General features: G+C 51.3%; 6 protein-coding genes across 6 annotated transcripts; 4 read left to right on the top strand and 2 right to left on the bottom strand.

The window, feature by feature from the left end:
- Positions 1 to 1,856: 1,856 nt before the first annotated feature.
- Positions 1,857 to 3,247, top strand: ALTATR162_LOCUS9085 (uncharacterized protein; the record flags this gene model as incomplete). The annotated part of the gene is made up of 4 exons (XM_043316718.1): positions 1,857 to 1,995; positions 2,048 to 2,352; positions 2,470 to 2,574; positions 2,624 to 3,247. 4 exons carry the CDS (start codon positions 1,857 to 1,859, stop codon positions 3,245 to 3,247), a joined length of 1,173 nt encoding a protein of 390 aa, XP_043172653.1.
- A 772-nt stretch (positions 3,248 to 4,019) lies between these two features.
- ALTATR162_LOCUS9084 (uncharacterized protein) lies at positions 4,020 to 7,761 on the top strand (the record flags this gene model as incomplete). Its single annotated transcript, XM_043316717.1, has 3 exons — positions 4,020 to 5,414; positions 6,555 to 7,319; positions 7,375 to 7,761. 3 exons carry the CDS (start codon positions 4,020 to 4,022, stop codon positions 7,759 to 7,761), a joined length of 2,547 nt encoding a protein of 848 aa, XP_043172652.1.
- A 1,343-nt stretch (positions 7,762 to 9,104) lies between these two features.
- ALTATR162_LOCUS9083 (uncharacterized protein) lies at positions 9,105 to 10,866 on the top strand (the record flags this gene model as incomplete). Its single annotated transcript, XM_043316716.1, has 2 exons — positions 9,105 to 9,526; positions 9,579 to 10,866. 2 exons carry the CDS (start codon positions 9,105 to 9,107, stop codon positions 10,864 to 10,866), a joined length of 1,710 nt encoding a protein of 569 aa, XP_043172651.1.
- Positions 10,867 to 11,108: 242 nt separating this feature from the next.
- ALTATR162_LOCUS9082 (uncharacterized protein) lies at positions 11,109 to 13,272 on the bottom strand (the record flags this gene model as incomplete). The annotated part of the gene is made up of 2 exons (XM_043316715.1): positions 11,109 to 12,060; positions 12,122 to 13,272. The coding sequence occupies 2 exons, from the start codon at positions 13,270 to 13,272 to the stop codon at positions 11,109 to 11,111; spliced, it is 2,103 nt and encodes a 700-aa protein (XP_043172650.1).
- Positions 13,273 to 13,885: 613 nt separating this feature from the next.
- ALTATR162_LOCUS9081 (uncharacterized protein) lies at positions 13,886 to 14,971 on the top strand (the record flags this gene model as incomplete). Its single annotated transcript, XM_043316714.1, has 1 exon — positions 13,886 to 14,971. The coding sequence occupies one exon, from the start codon at positions 13,886 to 13,888 to the stop codon at positions 14,969 to 14,971; it is 1,086 nt and encodes a 361-aa protein (XP_043172649.1).
- An 856-nt stretch (positions 14,972 to 15,827) lies between these two features.
- Positions 15,828 to 17,276, bottom strand: ALTATR162_LOCUS9080 (uncharacterized protein; the record flags this gene model as incomplete). The annotated part of the gene is made up of 1 exon (XM_043316713.1): positions 15,828 to 17,276. One exon carries the CDS (start codon positions 17,274 to 17,276, stop codon positions 15,828 to 15,830), a length of 1,449 nt encoding a protein of 482 aa, XP_043172648.1.
- Between the last annotated feature and the right edge of the window lie 320 nt (positions 17,277 to 17,596).

The raw sequence follows: 17,596 nt of genomic DNA, 5'->3' as shown, positions 1-17,596 counted from the left end.
GGTGGCTTGCGGGTGCTTGGTGCTTGGCCGGCAAGTTCGCTTTGTGGGTAGGGCCGCGGGTGTTTGGCTAGTTGGTAGTTGCTCGTGGTTGTGTGGTTACTGTGGTGTTGGGTAATTCTCGGAGGGATTCAGGCTGAAATGTACGGACAGTAAGAGAGATGAGTGAAGATAGGATAACTGTGCTTCCGAGGCAAGCGACTTCTCATGTTGATGAAGGACATGTGCGTTGAGACTGGTTGCCGGGTCGTTGGTGTGCCGTTGACTGACACGTTTCGATGAATCGATGGGCGCGTCGCCGTGCTCTTTGCGCGCCGCTTGAGTGGTGAGGAAGCGATGAGGCTTGACGCCGTTGCTAGATGGCGGCGTGAGCGTGTCGGCGCTTTTTGTCATGCACCCAAGCACCCAAGCACCTTGCGCAATTCATGGGAGGATAGCCAGCCTCAACATGGTTTGTGAAGGTCGTGCAGAATTTGCCTCATTTTCAACTATCGTGCAAAGAGTGCAGGTGTGATGGTATGAGGAAGAGCATGACCGTTCTTACACCCCAGACTATAGTAGAGGGTCCAATCGACAGGGCTGCAAGCCGCGGACACCTGCTTTTGCTGTTTGCTGCAAGTATCGATGATGCTGCCGCTACAGTTGGGTATAAGCAACAGGGAGGCTCGCGATACGACGCCACTGAGGTGTCTAGTCTGCCCCGTGCCCGGTGATCAGCACTGCATCAGAAAGACAAAACATGCAGCAAGTCCCGCGCTGTGCACCCAACCATTCTGACTTCTCCCTTTTCTCTTCATACACTCGTTGTCGAAATTACGTTTATACATTCGTTTATTTGGTGTGTGAACCAGAAGCCATTCGTTAGAACAAGTAGTGTGGGTTGCCCAGGACGGTCGCTTTATCGATTATCACGAGAGAAATCGTTTCCGGAAAAAGGTCCGCGTTAGTGACACTGGCTGCGGGAGCACAGCGACAAGACCAGGACGACTCTGCGAATCACAAGCGGCTTGTGCATCCATCTGAAGCATCAGTGAGGCTGCTATCGTGATCGAAGGGAGCAACGATCCGCGACGTGTCCGAGGTTGAGCACGTCATGACCACGAGATAGGCCGAGGAGCTTCACGTTTGATCACAAGATTCCATCATCCAGTTTCCACCACGACGGCCGACGACGACGGCCGAAGATCCAGGGCGCCATTCAAGAAACCCAGAATTGGCACTGAGCAGGGTACACCGCGGTTCGAGTCAAGTCTAGTGCCAGTGCGGAAGAGGCGGAGAGGCTACTCTTGAACTAACGGCCAAAGCGGGAGAGATCAGTAGCCAGGTAGTGTTCCATTCACCAGCACAGACCTACCGCCCAGTTAGCGTTTGGTAAGTCCTGCAGCTCCACCAGCTCCCATCCTCAACAGCGGCACCGTTTCCGTCCAGCTTTTCCCTCTCCGCAACCAGCTGTGCTACCGGCGACACCCGTCAGACAATTCATCCACGGGCAGCGATGCTGACGATAGTTTGAGGGGACACCAGGAAGACATCGCCCCCCCCACGACCAATAATCAGTTGCACCGAGCCGGCCATTCCCTCTAGCCCGTACCACCTCACACCACATCCACCCATCAACCCCGCTTGGAAGCTCTCGAGGTCTTCACAAACTTCACTCGCCCGCTTTATCGCTCGTTGACGACAACGGAGGCGTTCAATCGCTATTCCAAGTCTTTGTCGCGGACAGGCCTATCGCCAAAAGCGCCCATTCACTACCGAGAACAAACGAAGACCCACACGAGCTCATCACTTCCTGACCAAGTACCCGCCTGTACCATCAGACTCGACCACCCCACCCACAACCTCACACATCCGACAACATGGAGCACAGGTTCGCGTCGACCCTGCTGGGCCTCTTCGCCTTTTTTACATTGCTTGCATCTATCAAACCAGCAGGCGCGGCAGACTGGACGCAATCATACTGCTCCAGCCTAAACACTGGTAGCGACGATCAAGTCTGTAAGTAACATGTTAATCCATGTCTTCAACGACCCACGTCTAACCTCACCAGATACCTGGCCATGGCAATCCAATGGCAACTGCACAAACCACTGCAAAGAGGAGGGCACATATGCATTTGCCGTCTTACAATACACCGATTGCTGGTGCTCCAACTATGCGCCTGGAGACACGGCAAGCATGAACGACTGCGAGGTCGACTGCCCTGGCTTTCCGACCGAGAAGTGCGGTAACAAGGACAAAGACTTGTTCATGTACATCGAAATGGACGGCCAGGTATCCGGTACCATCGGAGGCTCACAACCCACATCCTCCGCAGCCGCGCCTTCAGAGACACAAGCTGAACCTCCCAAGACTGTTAGTGTTCCCTTTCTTACCTTGTGCGCGCTCCATGCTTCGTTCTTCTGCAATTCTTCCAGCTTCTTGATTCATCTTCATACTATTCTCTGTGATCGGTGTTTGACTTCGTGGTAGTCGGTCCCGCCTCCGCCGCCAGTCGTCACTGTGAGGCCTGATCCAGAGATTGTTACCTCTGTAGTCACTGCGACGCCGTCTTCTCCTTCTACTTCTTCTTCTACTGTATTTGCTTCCAGTCCTACCTATCGCACATAGCTAACACGTCACACAGAGTGAAAAACCGTCGCCAACCCAATCATCCGAAGCCGATGATGCTCCAACGTCGGCCCAGCAACCCGTGACAATGCCAACTGTTGTCACTGAGAGCGGCCGCGTTATTACCCGAACGCTTGTTGTAACTCCTTCAGCCACAGCAGCTCCCGCCGAAACAGGGGGCTCTGAGAAGAAGTCGAACGTGGGAGCCATTGCCGGTGGTGTCGCTGGTGGTGTTATTGCTTTGTTAGCCATCGTTGGTGGCATACTGTTCGTCCTATGGCGGAAGAGGAGGCAGCAAAACCAGCAACAAGATGGACACGAGAGTGGCTCGGCGGGTATCTCGCGGAATGTGAGCACCATGAGCAGAGCTGGCTTGCTAGGAGGACGTAGCGAGAAGTCACCAACTCAGCTTGTCACCAACTTTGGCTCGCAACGAAGTCGCCACGACGACGAATCGATTACCCCCGTCACGCCATCAACCCGCCGATTAAGCCAACCGATCTTAGTCGACTCGCGACTCAACCCAACAGCTGTTTTGACTTTCCACGGCGCGAATGCAAGTCGGGAAAGCCTAGGAAGCATCGATGACAGCCGAGATTATGGACGACAACTAAATGTGCGCAACCCCGATCCAAATTAGAACGAAAAGTTTAAACCACCATTTGCGAGTTCGACCAAGGGTGCACATACATCACAGGCTGGAGACCTACACATCTCCCGAAGCACACACCTACAATCAGAAAAGTTGGATGTCACAAGCGCGTTACGACTGACGAACCTACAACCATAACATATTCTAAACAATCAGGCGTAATGTATAGCATCGACGCACGGCCGTCTAGTTTGTTCCATCATTGTCTTGGGGGTTCTGCGTTACTTATCTGTCCGAGACTACCTGTCCGGTTCGACCACATCATTAATGGCACCAGCACCTGTGTACAATACTTTCCTTCTCGCTGGATCTCTGTTATGCGGCAATGTACATACTTATTTAGAGTGCGGGAAGAGGATACGAGAGGGCCTCACGGCAACGGCAGACAGAGCACACCATGCCACACCTAATGGCGTAAGGGGAGGTGGAGTCGTAGAAAGGTTTGCTGGTAGATAGTTGAAAGAGATGGGACAGCTACGCGTACGTGAATGCGACGTAGCTGCATCACCACTCGATACTTGAATTTAAAGATTACTTATCAGTCTATCATCTTCTCGTCTACGTGTCGCATTTCTTACAACAAAAATCGCCTTGTTAGATGGCATGGAAGAAGATACATCAGGTTGTTATCTCTGGCGAGCCTTGCACTATGCCAAGAGGCTAAAACCGAGTACCGATCGTATGACATGTCGCCTTTCGCACGCTCAACTTAACAACTCAAAGCCGATATTAGCAATCGGTTGATCGTTGCCACCTCGCCATGGCTGCAACACCGGAAATAAAGATGGACACCCTTCCAGATGAACTCCTCTTCGAGATAATCAACCAGCTCTTCGTCGAGGACATTCAAGACGTTTGGAATATTAGTCTTACTAACAGACGTTTGCATCGGATTGCCAAAGAGCTCTTATATAGCTCTTACTCCCTTGACAGAAACGACCCAGGGCTGTTCATCCGTGCGCTTGCGTCATCTCCGAATCTTGAGCGATGCGTCCAGCGGGTTACATGGGCGTCCAAGGACTATGCTTTCAAGTTCCCGGAAGTGCTCACGGCTGTTGAACTTGGGTATATCACCGAAAGAGTAGGGCTTGGCAAAGTAGGAGAAAGAGAAATCGCGAGTGAAAAAAAGATAAGGAAGCTGAATGCGTGGCTTGCGGATCGCGGGAAGGAAGAGCACATCAACACGTTTATGTTGTTTACACCGAAAGTCAAAGAAGTCGTTATCCTAGTACCTCTGACCTGGGACCTCAAGGCTGTGTGGTTCAAGCCAGCATTGGACTCTCAGATTTTCTCCAATCTGCAACAAGCAAACATCAACGGCGAGATACGTGTTGGAAATGTTCTTGCGTTGTTCTTGTTGCCGTCAATGAGAACTCTTGTCTTATCCCATCTAACGATAAATCGCAATTCGCATGGAATGGAGTCACTTCGCGAATGGGAAGCTGACAATGCTCTTTGGAAACGACTGCAAAGAGAAGGTTCAAGCCTCGAGAATTTAATCCTGCCTGCTGTTGGCACCGACACGCTAGATCTTACCCGAGTGCTAGAATCGTTCCGAGGTCTCAAAAAGTTCAAAATCGCCTTCCGTGGACACGGTCTTGGAAAAGATGACGTGAACGTACGAACGCTTTTACACGCGATTGCACATCATCACGGGTCACTCACATCGCTCAACATCGATGACCACCGCCTAGAAGAAGATCCAGACGCACTTGAAGAATTGAGTGTCTTGGAACATCTGGACTGCCTCCAGATGCTCACGCCGGTCTTTTATGGGGGCTCGCGCTTCGATTCCACACAAGAAGTTCTCGCTGAGTCGCTACCAAAAAGATTCAAGAATCTACCCAGACATCTCAAGCATCTCCGCATCTCAGCGATTGAGGATTATTACGACCTGAGTGAACCCCTCCTGGACGTCTTACTCACAATGGCCCCCACGATTGATACCCTACTTCCCGACCTAGAAAAGATCACAATCTTCGGCTGGCATCCACAACTAGGCATCTTCCCGTGCCAGACGCGTCTCGCGGCTTTACAGTCTGGATTTGCCAAAGCTGGTGTCGAGCTTGTGACAATACATGACATGGATGGGCCTGCTGATCGATGGTATGAGGAGAGCCGTGTTGCTATCTCGACCAATATTGAAGAAGGCTGGGTTTGGGTGCAGCTTTTAGGAGACTATTATGATGATAATTATGAAGATGATAATTATGAAGATGATGATAATGACGAGAGATATGAAAGCCAAATCCCATGGCCTAGGGAGTTTGGGAAATGGTGGGATGGTAACGAGCTTGAGAGAGACGATTTCGATACATGACGATGCAGTGATCGATGTTGATGAACAGACAGGCGGGGATGAAACAATGCCCACGGATGTATCTGCAGATTACGTATTGGACCCATTTTCTACAGTCTAGAAGATACATGGTCTTATCTACATACGCAAGTACGAGAGTAGACGTGGATGCATCCCGGATTATGAAGCTGATTGAGGTGATTGAAGGCACACCGGAATTGGTAGTTGTTGTGCTCCTCATAGATACTAAGCATATTATTGGGTTCTTTTTCTCTACGCATAGACTAGCCTTTTCCCTTTCTGGTGTATAGTGTATACGAACTGCTCACGTTGCGTTGGGAGGGTGGCAGTCTAGTTTGCGATTACCTGGACTAAACCATCGGTTGTTTCCAGCTTCTCTAGCCTCTATAGTGGTTTTCTCGCATTAGGAGGCCAAGTCTTGAAACATCTTTCCGCGATAGAAAAGACAGTAACAAAAGTCGCGATAGTGTACCCGTGGGTTGTTGTGCAGAGCACGCAGCATCCCTGTCGATGCGAGTTGAGGCTCAACTGCACACGCGCCACGCGTTCCCACTTGGGCCCACGTACCCTGGAATCTCGACCGCAACATCGACCGCAAGCGCTTCCTCCCAACTTGGGGCCAAATATCACCTTTTATTACTTTACTATCGCACAAAACCTCGGCTGCCCATCATGAGCAAAATGTGGGAGGTAGATCCGGAGACGCGGAGTAAGGTACGTGGCGCGTTGTACTACCGTGTGGAGTGGGGTGCTAGGGGTCAATTGCGGAGTGCATCCAGCACAGATAATGGGTTGTGTATACAAGTCGAACAGAGGCTGATCAATTCCACACGTAGTTGCTGGAGATACAGAAGACTAACGACAACAACAAATGCGTCGACTGCAATGCGCCGAGTCCCCAATGGGTATGCAATCGCCCTTCCTCCAGCTCCGCACGCGATCACCGACTACACCTACTAAGATGACATGTACTAGGCTTCACCCAAGCTTGGTATCTTCATGTGTCTCTCCTGCTCTGGCGTGCACCGCGGTCTCGGTGTTCACATCTCCTTCATCCGCAGCATTACCATGGACGCTTTCAAGGGTTCAGAACTTGTGCGCATGGCCGCCGGCGGCAACAAGCCCTTCCAGGATTTCTTCAATACACATCCGTCCAACACGAAAGACGGACGGACATTTGAGGCCTCGTCTATAGCAGAGCGATACGACTCAGAGGCGGGCGACGAGTGGAAAGAGAGGCTCAGCTGTAAAGTTGAGGACAGGGAGTTTGATAAGAGTAACCTGCCCAAGCGGTTACCTAAGAAGGACAATGTACCTGCAGCTGGCATGGGTGCGCCGTTGAGCGGACGAGCCAGCGCGGCAGGAAGCAGAAGCCAGACGCCTCTGGGAAAGACACGAAGCAACGAACCAGGTTTCCAACGGTCTGGCTCGCCCGCGCTCGGTACCAACGCCATGTCATCTCAGAAGGTCAAAAACGAAGCCTACTTCGCCAAGATGGGACAGGAGAACGCCAACAGACCAGACGGCGTTGCGCCGAATCAGGGAGGCAAATACGGTGGCTTTGGCAGCGAACCAGATGCCTGGAAGAAGGACGACGAGCCTGGTGCCCCACCTGCGCTTGATGACTTCCAGAAAGACCCTGTTGCTGCGCTTACCAAGGGCTTTGGATGGTTGGGCGCAAGCGTGAGTAAGGTGGGCAAGACGGGTTATGAAGGCTGGGTGAAACCCGGTATGGCAAAGGTACGTCTGATAGTATCTGGGCTCATGCAGTACGTGTACATTAACGACTCTCCAGCTCGCCGAAGCAGACCTCGCAACCCAAGCCCGCACAACCGCCGGCACCCTCGGCCAAACCCTCCAATCTGGCGTCGCAAACGCCAACACGCAATTCACTCGCTTTGTCGAAGGCGACTCCTCGACGCATTCCTCCGCTGCCACATCTGGCCAGCGCGAACCCGAGCGCAAAGACTTCTGGGAGAGCTTCGGCGCGGCGCCCAAGGGTCCGGCGAAGGATAAGCAGGATTTCTGGGATGAATTCGCTAGTGCGGGTGAGACCAGGACAGGCGGGGCAATGGCGCCGAAGAAACCCAGCGGCATTGGTACAAGTGCTATGAAGAAGGGGGGCGCTGGAGGTGGTATGGGAGGTGGTGCGAAGAAGGATGATGAGTGGGGGGAGTGGTAGAGACTCTTACTCAGGTTGTTGACTGGGAGCTGGATTGTGATGAGGCGTTTCGGCGTTGAATACACATATGAGGGGTTGGGATCTCGTAGATTCGCTGCGCTGTGGTTAGAGGCGCATATCGGCAAGTATTGTTAGCACTTCATGAACTGCACTTTATGCTTCTTCTGGCCGTGCCTTCACGCGTAGCAATGGAATGGAGCACACGGCAAACTCCAGGTATGCATCTATAATCCTCTGCCATTGTTTGGTCTCGTTGAGCTTAACATACCCAGGAAAATTGCGAGCTGTACCTGCTCCGCTTCCCTCATTCCAGTGCTCGCAAGCTGAGTTGTACTTTTCGATCAAGCTCTTTTCCCACCTTCTTGCTTCCTTTCGCTGCAAGCTCATGCTGTACCTTCCTTACCTCGACGTTGATCTCACAATAGTGCAGCATGAAATGATCCTTCGCGCACGTGCAAATATCTCTGCTCGAATGGTCATTGATTCCATCACTTGGGTGTCCTGGGAAGGTTTTGATTAGATGCAAAGATGCGGCGAAGATTGGCAGAAACATGAACGATTATAATGACATCACAACGACCAGGTGGTCTCTCTTCGTCCATCTTGCATCTAGGTATATCTTGCCGTGGTACTGGCTGCGACTACCTTCCCGGTTGACTTCCTGCTCAGCTCGACTGTCCGGGGCGGTCCGAACATCATCATCCTACGACGGAGAGCGCAACCACAACATGGGATCAAGAGTCTACCTACCACAACCCGTGAAGCATACCTTCTTCAACCAGAGTTCGGTGACGATGCCCAAAGTCTGATGTTAGCGTATCTCCGGCCACCTTATAAACACGCTTCCTCTCCCGTCTCTCCGTTTCTTCTCCAACCCACTCCACCATTCAAGTAAGCAACAGTGCCATTGGACGGTTGGTTTACTTGCACCGCCTTTCTACCCAGTTGGTACATTGCTCCATCACTGTCTATTCATCGTAGTTGACCTGCACATGGAGGCACTTCGACATTCCTGGACTGCCTATTCCATTCGATGCTGCTTAGGGCACTGATGCTAACACCTCATAGGGCCCCCTCAACATCGATTCAGCTTCCGGACCCAAAAAAACTCTCTCCGATTCTGCTAGCTGAGTATGTCACTTCGTCCTGCTCAACATCCACGTACACCTTCTCTGCTATAGTGCTAATGCACAACAAGTCACATTTCTCACCACCCTCGGCTAACATTGTCGAACTTAGCTGCGGCTGAACTCCTCTGCTGTATGTCTCCTCGCTTGATTTTTCCCATCCTGCTTTCAACTACAGTAAGAGCATCTGCTGACAAAGGACAAAGCTCTTAGACCATGGCTCGCTCCATCGTCCTCGTTACGAGTGCATTACTCGCAATCCTCTCTCCGCTGGCTCAGGCCAAGATCAAGAACGAACTACGCACATATGCCTTCACGAGCGACGACTGCAACGGACCATCAATACGCGGCAACATGGATCTCAAGATAGACAAGTGTCAGGACATCGTCACCGGTGCCAATAGCATCAAGCCCTTCCACAACAAGCACGAGAACTGGATTGGAGCCATCAACAATGGAGAAACACGTTGCTTCATCAGCACATACCAGCATCACGGTTGCCAAGGCACCCCGACCGCCATCGAAGAACTCCCTCAGGCCATCTCAGAATGCATCTCACCAGATCATGAAGAACCCATGCTCTCGATACTGTTTCATTGTGGTCTACCTCGCCCAGCAATCTCCCTTCCGGATCCTAAGTAAGTTCCCTAAGCGTTCACTTCTGTCTTGGCTGGTTCTGATCTTACCCAGTGTCATCACCGAGACCGTTCCCACCACTTATTCGACATGGGTCCACACTAGCAACACTCTCACGACCATCGTCTCAAGTACTCTTGGAACCTTCACTAGGACTGTACTGCCCACAGTAACCGTCCTGCCAGCTAGCACAGTCACTGTGGTCGCGCCTTCGCTTGTACCGGTCCAAACCGTCACAGTTCAGTACCCCCCCGTTTCCACGAACACGGTTACCGTCTACATGGAAAACTATGGCCAATCAAACATGCGTCGTTCAGATGCGCAACAAGGACCAGTCAACAAAGACACCCAGGATCTGGAGCCACGCCGGAAGAACAAGTGGAAGGGCCCTCGTATCGGCGTATGGATGTTACACCCTTGGACCATGGCAGTCATTTGCTACGAGTGTTACGCAAAGAGTGACGATAACACGTTCAAGTTTGAGTGCCGCTCTGGACCAAAAAATCCCATTGATTGCAAGGGTCCAGTACCTAATCCACAAGACACGATCACCGTCACACATACGCCAGCCATCACAGTGACAGCTGGTGACCCGATCACTTCAGTTATCACAGTGACAGCCACACAGCCGCGACCAGTCTCGCCAGCCACCTCGCCAGTCATTTCTGGCCAGGCTGTCTACACAATGATCGGCGGCAAACCAGTTTACACGATAATCGATCAGTCAATACAAACGGTTACGCTTGGCCAGAAAGAAGTCGATCTCGAACCCCGCAAATCGTTCCATAGGGCCGTTAGATTCACCCACCCCTGGTATCCTGACACGGAGATGTGTGCAGATGCTGAGTGGGATGGCAGAGGAAAAGATAGGGGTGAGATTCGGATCCAAAAGCCCGACACGAAGATGAGAAGGTGTGACAAAGACCGCGAAATGCAGCACATCGATGCCTCTCCAAAGACAAGCACCTACGAGCTTCCTACGCGCACTATCGCCATCAGCACCTCTACGGTCTATCCTGCGCCCATCGTCACGGTTAACCCCTCTCCACCCATGGTGACCGTCACCACCATCATAGGCTCCGCGCCAGCTCCGCCCATGATTACCGTCACTACCATTATCGATCCTGCACCAACTTACTCCACTGTGACTACAATAATCGACCCATCGCCAATTTATTCTACCGTCACCACCATCATCGATCCTGCGCCAGCTTACTCCACCATCACAACCATTACCATGGACTCCGAGCCACCTTGCTCCACAGTTACGGTCGTTCCCGGCGCCGCCTCCACCAGGTACACCACCATTTACCAAGATCGCCTTCGGCACCATGATCTGTGAGCTCAATGAAGACGGAGAACTGCGCTGGATTGAGAGAGACGTTGAAGTATGGTTCAGTTTGTATTGTTTAGCGTTGCATAGTTAGTTGAACATGATTGTTGGGCCCGAGGCCACCAAACTTCTTATCCTTTCGCATGGTGAATTCGTTCCGTACATGCAATGTCCTACTGACATGCTCCCATATTGGTACATCGCAAGTGGCCTTGCCAGACCTCGTCTGTTATGCTTCGCTCCGATCCAAATCAGAAAAACGGCGACGAAGAAACATTAGAGAACAGATCGTCCCATTCAATCAGATCCAGATGTATTACTTCGTTGATTTGGGAAGACGGCTGTCCTTCTCGCAAAATTTCCGAGGGCAATACTGGGAGAGTCTCTACAGTTGTACAGTTACCGGTCCGAATCACATTCTCTTCTACTGAGTGCTGAGTATCTCGATATCTCCCTACGATCTGCATGAGCGACTCGTATAACTTCGCCGCTGCCAGTGAATCTTCTCTCGCGTCTGCTATCATCTGTAGTCCATCCATCAAACTACTTCCTTGGAGCTCGGCTTGTATCTCACTTGGTCTGTTGAGACATGTGTCCATGAGTAAGGCGATGGTGGCGATGAAGATGCTATACAGACCGGCCGGAGGCCGCTGAGGGCGGCAGGCAAAAGGATGTTGGGAGTGTAGGAGAACAGTTTCGATATGAAGTAGCTGGCGTGCTGAGTGGATGCATGCGGCGTGAGAAGAAGCGTATGTCAGGTTGGTGGTGGGTATACGCGTGAGGGAGGTGAGGTGAAATTTGCATCGCTGAGTGTGGAGGAGTGTGTTGAGGAAGTAGGCTTGGACGAAGAGGCTGCTGTCGGTTTCGCTGCAGGAGATGGTATCTTGGTAGTTGTCCAGCTGGAGGAATGCTGGTATCTTGTTCATCATCTCGACGAGCTCATGGTCCATTGCCATAACGTGAGCGTGGCGATTGGACGGATCGGAGCTGATTTGATCCATAATGTTCCGTGAGATCTCTGCGAGACGGATTCGCTGAAGAAAGTATGACATATCCGTTTGCTGCGACAATGGTAAAGATGGTTGTGGTCCATTGGCAAGTAAGTCTGCGTCATCGATGTTCAGCGGTTTGTTGACATTCATATGCAGCGGGTTGGATTGGTATACGCCTTCGCCAGGGCCACCATATCTTGCTGCAAGTAGCCTGAACAATGTTGTTAGTATCACTCAAAGCTTCAGGTAAGGACAACCTCAAGCATACATACCAATCTGTAGCAGTTAGATACCACCAGACACGACGGCCAACCTCTGCCTTAAGCGTTGATGCCGTAGTAGTGTTGGACTCATGATCTATTCGATGAAGACCCATTTCACGACCCAGTAACAGGCCCGTGGAAATCAAGGAGCGATATCGTAGCGAGACACCCTCTATGTTGCAGATGACGTATGATAGGATGACAAGGCCTTGTACAGTCTCTAGAGCTAGCGAGTGATCATCTTGGGAGGCATTGAGTACATTATATGTAGCTTTGATCCACATGGACGTCTGGGAACGTGCTTGCGAGGAAGAAACAAACAAAGGGCTCTCAATGTTCAGCCCGTTCAGCGCTGTCCATACGTGCGTCGTATGAGCAACGATACTAAGCAGAAGAATAACCTTGCCTGGCTGAACAGGCTCATAGTTTTCGATCCGGCGGTACACCTCGTCGAAAACAGCTGGTAGCGAGGGATAGTGCGTGACATGCTGAATGTAGTTGAGCTCAGTAACGTAGTAGTCGAGGAGTGACATGGCCTCTTCTCGTAGTGGTAGCCATATACATGGCGTTGGTTTCCCGTTTTGTATCATGTAAGTAGGCGCTTGTGATGCTAATCGGATCTGTCCAGCTTTGAAGACCAAATCATCTGTGTGGAAAAGTTGGAGAGAGCTTTGGCCCATGGAGACACGCTCAAGGTGATCAACTACGTCGCCTGTTTCGTGAATATCTGATAATTCGGTCGCCTTGGAGTATTCCTGCGCAGGACTATGACCGAAAGATGACTGGAAGGCTTTGCCATTACTATGACCTGGATGTTGGATAGGAACAGTACTCTGAGCGATACGCTCCTCCAACTCTTTTGCATGAGTCTGCAGCAGCCTTACTTCATTCAGAAGTCCAGAACTTCCTGATTGAGGTAAAGGCGTCTGCACAGTCTGCTGTGGTTGTTGATGTTCAGGCGTGACTCCGATTGATGCGGGTGTGGGAAGGTTTTGAGCTTTGAGAACCGCCGGTGTAGGATCGAACTGACATGTTTTTCCTCGCGATATACAACTTGTGCATGGCAGTGGTCGATCGCAGCGAAGTTTGCGTGAGCGGCAGAAGTTACACGAGTATTGTCCTTTGCGATTGGAACGCTCTCGCTCGCCAGAAGCTGGCATAGTGATGTCAACGATTGGAAGGAAATTGTCACAAGAACACGAAGACAAAGAACCGGGAAGTTCACCCAGTATACGGGATGAGAGCCACTTGGGTCAACATGAAGCTTACCTTGAGGCGAGTACCAAGACCCCGCGGGTATTCCGCGGATAGAGAAGCGATGCTGACTGCATATACATACCACGCTACCATGGCTATAGACTCGGCAACAAGCTCCAAAGATTTGGTAGAAACAAAAGCTTAATCTGGTTGGCTACGCAGGTAACGAAGGTTCCATATGATTGCTTTCCATGTAGTACGAGTGCGACGCTGGCGCCATTGGGATCTTGAATGAACAGCATGGTCTACAGTAAGCTCCGTTTTATCAAGGATATTGTGATAGCAGACTAGGCGAGGATGCTAGCGAGGCTCTAAATAGAATGTATTTAGAGGTGGGATGCTGAAGCGACAGAGCAATGGTGATGGAAAGGCCGGACGCAAGTGTCGAAGGTGGAAGCCAGCAGCCGCGCCAGTCATGCTTGCCAAGGCTCAATCGCTGCTTGACTCGTGTCCGAAATAATTCCAACCCTCCATTGCAACAATGCACTCTTCTCTACGGACACGCCAATGTAACCGATGTCATTCATCCCCCGCCATGCCTTCCCGCAAATCCCGTCGCTGCCCAGGTCCTACTTCCTGGGCCACCACAAATCCGGCCTGCAGAAGATGAAATCGCTTCTTTCCTCGATCGACCTAGTCATAGAATGCCGCGACTACCGTGTACCGCTTACCTCGCGCAACCCGTTGTTTGAAGATGCGCTTGAAGGAAAGGAACGGGTCATTGTTTATACGAAGAGAGACTTGGGCGGTGGGTCGCGTGATAACCGGAACGAGGATGTCATTGCGAAATGGCATCGCCCCACAACGACCATGTTTGTGAGGAATGGGAAAGAGTCAGAGGGCGAGATCAGTGGTCGGAAGAGTGTTATCAAACTTTTGGACATCCTGAGAGAGCATGCGCAGAAGAGGTGGAAATTGGTCGGCCACCGCGTTATGGTAGTAGGAATGCCCAACGTGGGCAAATCCACGCTGCTCAACGCTCTGCGCGCACAGGGTATCGGCAAAGGCAAGGTTGCAGCTACGGGCGCTCAACCCGGTGTGACGCGCAAAGTCAGTAGCAGCGGTGTGAAGATTATACCGAGCGAAGATGATATGGAAGCAGCGGATGTTGGGGCGAAGAAGAAGCTTCAGGGTGTAGGAGGAGGTGTATATCTTCTCGACACACCCGGTGTTTTTATCCCATACGTTCCCGACGCAGAAGCCATGATGAAGCTGGCCCTCTGCGGCTCCGTCAAAGATACTATCATCGCACCCGTCATGCTCGCAGATTACCTCCTCTACCACCTCAACCTCCAATCGCCTACGCTCTACTCCGAATACGCACCGCCTACCAATGACATTATCGAACTTCTGTCCGAGATCGCGAAGAAGACCGGTAGACTGGGCAAGGGTGGGGTCATAGATACAGAAGCAACGTCGCTGTGGATGATACAAAAGTGGAGGAGTGGCAGCATGGGTCGCTTTTTGTTGGACGAGATTGACGAGAAGAGTTTGGAAAAGGCTAAGATTGATGAGGAGGGTCTTGCGCCTAGTCTAAACCAGGCCAGGAAGGCAGAGCGGGAGAGGCGGAGGGAGAGAAATAAGGCGAGAGGAGAGAAGTGAAGAACCGATGCATTCTTCCTATGGCATGTGGCATACATATCGAACTTTGAAAAGAAAAATATACACAAATGATACCTTCGAACCAACATGCGTCGTGTTCGGACTCCATAAACGTCCTTCAACGCGTTTAGAACAAAAATCAATAGACCGACCCCTGCAATCAATCTACCACACAGGTTGGGGCCTGTGCCTTCTTACAACACGGCACTTTGATAAGCCCATCTAAAATTGCTTCCTCGCATCCTTTTTGGACTGTTAAACAAGGTACACGTGCAATTTCCGGCCTGCGTCTCTTGTAGTAAGGTCGAAATCTCGACATGTGTTCAAGCACCTGATTGCTGTAAGGGCGTGGACGTACAGCAAGGGATGCAAAGACGTAAGCTGCTTTCCAATTTGCCGAGCGAGGCTCAGGAGGTTGATATCGCACGGCAAGTGTCAGGGAACATGTTGTGACTGTGATCTTGAGGTAGATCGGGAATGTATGCTGCAACACCATCGAAAACGGGCTGACATCGCGCATTTATTGTGGCATGTAATTTCTGGGTGTTCTTGCAATTTTCCCGTGTAACAGAGGGAAATCTAGGACTCCAGTGTAGTGGTCAGTGATGTTTCCGGTCATACGCTTGACCAGAAGCTCAGGCACATTTGACAGATTTCCGGGTTGAAGATTCCTTTTCTGTTTCGAAAGCGAGAAGACAAGTGGCTAGAACGGATTGCGCAGCATCTAATCCAGCGTCCATGTATGTAGAGTAATGGTGATGAGGAATGGTCTACAGCATGGAAGTGGTCGGCAAGATGGGCTCGTGACAGGATATATACAGGAAACCGCCACCGCAACGATTAAGGTGGATGGAACTCAGTGCGATATAGCATACTCTGGCGGAGGTACGCTGTCTGCTATGCGTGGTGCCATGTGTCTTGAGTTAAGCTCATACGCCGGAGCATCTGTCCCTAGTTCCGAGGCTGTCCGGTTCGATTCTATCTCGTAAATCTGCGCCATGGGATCTAGTTCTTGGTATTCGGGCTCAGGACCCGCTTCGAACGGGTTGATGGCTTCGTTCGGGGTCTTCTGCCAACTCGTGACGACCTGCACTGGCTGAGTGCAAGCAATGCCCGTCCACTCTCGATCCGCACATCTTCCTGAGATCTCGATCTGCAACTCATATTCCAAGTTGAGACCATAACTCGTGAAGCTTGGAATACTGTCTTTTGGCAGCTCGATATTTGCCACATCCAAAAGGTTGAGTCCATCGTATAGCGGAAGTTCGTGATCTTTTTCGAATTTCTCATCGCAGAGGACGATGTTTTTCTTGTCTGAGGAGTTGGCCGCCCTGGTGGCATGTCGACCGTACTGTTCGCCAGGCACGAACGTGTTTATCACAGCGTTCAACTGAACCTTTACACGCTTCAGGAAAAGGTCGGGAAGGGTGGCGAGTGATTCTGAGCGTTTCAGATGCTGTACTGTAACGATGACTGGGACCATAGAACCAACCACCAGAACGCTAGCGGGAGTGGCGAAAAGATTGAACTGGATGTAGGGTATCTCCGCAAAGCTCTGGGGACCGAAGAGCATTTCTTTTTCGACAAGTTTGTCCTTGAATCTTCCGAGCTTACTGTGCTTTTCACTATAATCCGGGAATAGCTTGCGTGAACGAATCAACTTTTGGCGGCTGCAGTGCTTCGGTAACTTGGTACCGAAGTTCAGATCCGGCTGGAGGAGCGCTGGATGAAATTCGGGAGCTGGTGGCATGTACTTGACTTCCTGTCGAATCTTTAGAGGTTCTCTTTTCGGTACATCGGACTCCATGTACGCTTCCAGGTGGTACAAGACCTGTGGACTTGTGGGCGTGGGACCGCTAAGGCTTGGTGGAAGTGGAAATCCTGGTGAGTGTTGGAATCGTGGGTGATTGTAAGAGTCCGTTGGATGCACCCAGAGTCTCTCAGCTGGTGGGTGTAGGGTAGCATGTTGCGGAACATCGATGGAGAAAGGCAGCTCAACCTTGGTGGGATCTGTTGTGTTTCTAGTAAGACGCTGGAAGTTATCGCCTGTGGATGTGTAGAGGTATTGAGATGCTCTATAAAAGTCGATTCGCACGCTCCTGCAATTGACATCTTGGAGGATGGAGAAGCCCCTTAGACTTATGCTTATGCGATTAGGTCGCGATGTGGGCTCCACGAGTAGTTTGCCTCGGATGCAGTCCTCACTTGTGTAGAAGGGTGGCGGATTGAGCACTTCGATGTACACGGAACCGTCTCTGCGATTGGCTCGAGAGGCAGTCGTAGAGGCAGCCAATGCCAATGCCATGGTCAGGTAATGCTAAACTCGGTAATAAGAGCCGAAGGATGATTTAATCTGGAGGGAAGGCTCGCATTGTACGAGTCTATATGAGGCTGCCTTTGGGGTCATGTATGGACGGCGATGTCGCTTCGCTGCCGCCCCTGCCCCTCGGAACTAGCCATACCAAGCCTCTGGGGTCACATGCAGTAGCCGAAGTTCCAGCTTGGTATACTGTTTATGATGATACTGGACGCCCCGAAGGCCTGAAGACCTGCGTGTCAACACCGGTAGCTCCGCCACAATGCTTGATAGAGGGTGCAGGAATATATACCCCTCGAATTTCCGAG

The sequence above is a fragment of the Alternaria atra genome, assembly GCF_907166805.1.
Source record: "Alternaria atra isolate CS162 genome assembly, contig: 29, whole genome shotgun sequence".
In the NCBI taxonomy this organism is placed as follows: Eukaryota; Fungi; Ascomycota; class Dothideomycetes; order Pleosporales; family Pleosporaceae; genus Alternaria; species Alternaria atra.
This window is presented reverse-complemented; position numbering and strand designations above follow the sequence as displayed.